This window comes from Vairimorpha ceranae (assembly GCF_000988165.1).
Source record: "Vairimorpha ceranae strain PA08 1199 chromosome Unknown NODE_273, whole genome shotgun sequence".
NCBI classification, from domain to species: Eukaryota; Fungi; Microsporidia; family Nosematidae; genus Vairimorpha; species Vairimorpha ceranae.
Window position 1 is genome coordinate 1 of NW_020169568.1, and position 2,559 is coordinate 2,559.

Consider the following 2,559-nt stretch of genomic DNA (forward strand, 5'->3'; position numbering starts at 1 on the left):
CCTTACAAAAATCAATCAAACAAAAATTTCTAAATTCTTTTTCGTTATCATATTGAATTATTTGAGGATCACCAAGTTTATAAAAGCCATTTTAAGACATAAAAGAACCTCAGTTCTAGTTTTACTTTTAAGGGCATAAGTAATTATATATTTAGAAAATACATCTATACTTGTAAGTATCCAACCAAAACCATCATTTTGTCCCGCGTAAGTCTTCATATCAACAAGATCAAAGATTAATCTCTCAAAAAGCTTCGTAGCCAGAATATGCTTAAACTTTTCCTTTGCCTTAAGGGGTTGAGCTTGTAAGTAGATATTACACTCATTACAACCCTCCTCAATGACAAATCTAGGAATTGAAAAGTAAAGTTGTTTGCACAACTCGTAAAGACGATTCTGACAGTAATGATTTTAGTTGTGTAGTTTTTGTATTTTTATTTTCATAGAAAGCATATTTCCTTCCACAAACACTCGTTTATGACCATTTTATGTATCTTTCAGATAAAGTAAATTATCTATCGAGATAAGCAGCTCGGCCATTCTTTTCAAGCGATACTTTGTATGTTTGCTGCCATCTGCTGTCGAATCCTCGCCTTTAAGGATATTTACGATGGTATCGTATCCTTCTTGTGATTTAATAGTAGGCCTCATAAGGATTATTTAAAAAATTTTCATATGGATTATCTTCTATAAGATCAAAAGCAAATTAGTAGTAACTATGGTCAAGTTGTTATTTTAAAAAAAATTTGACGTTGTTGCGTGTTCGATTCACGCGGTGGCTTGCAAAGGCGGATAGACGAGCCTTCACTTAAAAAATTTATAAAGGGAAAATTTTCTTTGCTTTCGTAAAAAGCCGACAGGTAGGTAGTAATTCTATAAAATGTATATGTATCTATCTGTATTGATCAACTTGCTATCTGGTGTAGTACATAAAAGTAGTAATTATATAGAAAAACGAATTTTTATAATATATGTTGGATGTTAAACATCCAGTAGTTTCAGATACGAACAAAACCACAATGTCTTAAGCGTATTTGTTTGTTTCATGTTTCATGTAAAACTATAAAAAGAAATCCTAAATAAATAAGAATGTCATTTATAAATACCTCATCTAAATCTTCCAGACACAAACTTGCTAGTAGTGTACCATTTCCCGAGAATATACATAACAACATTACACTACATCCCTACTAATCGTAGTAGTACGATATAAATAATATAAGATATATGATACAAAAATTTTTAAACGAGAACAAAGATAAGGATGTGTAAGTTTGAGTTTAAAAAATAAAGAAAAAACATGTTCGTTTCTGTGCGCGCGACAAAAAAAAATATAATTTCTGCATTTTTTCACCAACTCAATTTTAAACGACAAAAAGTTTTTTTATCAATTAAAAAAAAATCTCTTTTATATTTTCTTACAGTGTATGTAATAACATTTTTATTGTTTATAAATTTTTAAATTTTTTAAAACAAACAATACAAAAGATATTTTGCATATTATTTTACATAACAGCCTTCTAAAGGTTCGTAGCTCTTCGCCATGTTGGCTTTTTTTAGTTTAATAAATAATAAAGAAAAATCAAAATGCATATGTTTGTTGTTGCCTTTTTTTCAACTGTACATACCCTAAATTTTAAAAAAATGTTATTATTTAAAGATTTTAAAAAAAAAAACTTCATCTGTGACAACTTTGATTTTGTGACATTTTAAAAGATAAGGAAACAAATATTTAAAATATTTATCTAAAAAGTGCTGCATTAAAAGCAAAAAAAAATTATTAAACAACAAAAATTTATTCGCTGTGAAGTATACAGTTCTTTAATAAAAATCATTTATTTTAACTTTCAACAAAAATTTCAAAATCGTCACTTTTAATTCTTTAAACATTTCCTGCGCATTTTTTTTCTCAAAATAAACAATTCTATGTCCTATACTGTATTTAACATCTAAATTAGTTAGTAATGCCACACTTTCAAATAATTTTGTCATTATTTCTTCACCTGACAAAGTTATAAATTGTGAATTTTCAAGTAAGATGTTATAATAGTTTTTTAAAGTCATGTTATTATGGCCTAAATATAAATTAAAAAACTCTTGTATATCATTAAAAAATTCGATATTCATATTACCCCTCTTTTTATAATTACTAAAATACTTCTCAGCTTCTTTGAAAATAAGAGTGTATAACAAATTATTAATTTCTTTATTCTCCGGTGTCATCATAAAATAAATCTTTGAAAGTTTCTCTTTAGTAAAAAAACTTTGAAAAAAAATGTTTGTTCGCCTTTTATCCTTACTATAAGTATCTTGTGTAAGAAAAATAAGTTCATCATTATTAAAAATATTATAATAACCTAATATATGGATTAATATGAGATATGAACCAAAACTCAGACTTTCACAAATTTTATATAATAGGTGATTTAGGAGATTTTCACTCTTAAATTTATAAAAAATAATTTTGTATTTAGCAAAGTCAAAATCTTTTGCCTTCGTATATAAATCCCAAATCTCGGTGCAATCTCGATATGTTTCTTCAAAAATACACTGATAATT

The 2,559-nt window shown here is 26.6% G+C and overlaps 4 protein-coding genes across 4 annotated transcripts; 1 reads left to right on the top strand and 3 right to left on the bottom strand.

Moving 5' to 3' along the window:
• Positions 1-486: 486 nt before the first annotated feature.
• On the bottom strand, positions 487-651 carry AAJ76_273000651 (hypothetical protein; the record flags this gene model as incomplete). The annotated part of the gene is made up of 1 exon (XM_024474910.1): positions 487-651. One exon carries the CDS (start codon positions 649-651, stop codon positions 487-489), a length of 165 nt encoding a protein of 54 aa, XP_024329464.1.
• A 392-nt stretch (positions 652-1,043) lies between these two features.
• AAJ76_2730001175 (hypothetical protein) lies at positions 1,044-1,175 on the bottom strand (the record flags this gene model as incomplete). The annotated part of the gene is made up of 1 exon (XM_024474907.1): positions 1,044-1,175. The coding sequence occupies one exon, from the start codon at positions 1,173-1,175 to the stop codon at positions 1,044-1,046; it is 132 nt and encodes a 43-aa protein (XP_024329465.1).
• Positions 1,176-1,300: 125 nt separating this feature from the next.
• On the top strand, positions 1,301-1,462 carry AAJ76_2730001301 (hypothetical protein; the record flags this gene model as incomplete). Its single annotated transcript, XM_024474908.1, has 1 exon — positions 1,301-1,462. One exon carries the CDS (start codon positions 1,301-1,303, stop codon positions 1,460-1,462), a length of 162 nt encoding a protein of 53 aa, XP_024329466.1.
• Positions 1,463-1,821: 359 nt separating this feature from the next.
• Positions 1,822-2,559, bottom strand: AAJ76_2730002559 (hypothetical protein; the record flags this gene model as incomplete). Its single annotated transcript, XM_024474909.1, has 1 exon — positions 1,822-2,559. A coding segment is annotated over one exon (738 nt), but the record flags the coding sequence as incomplete, so codon positions are not given.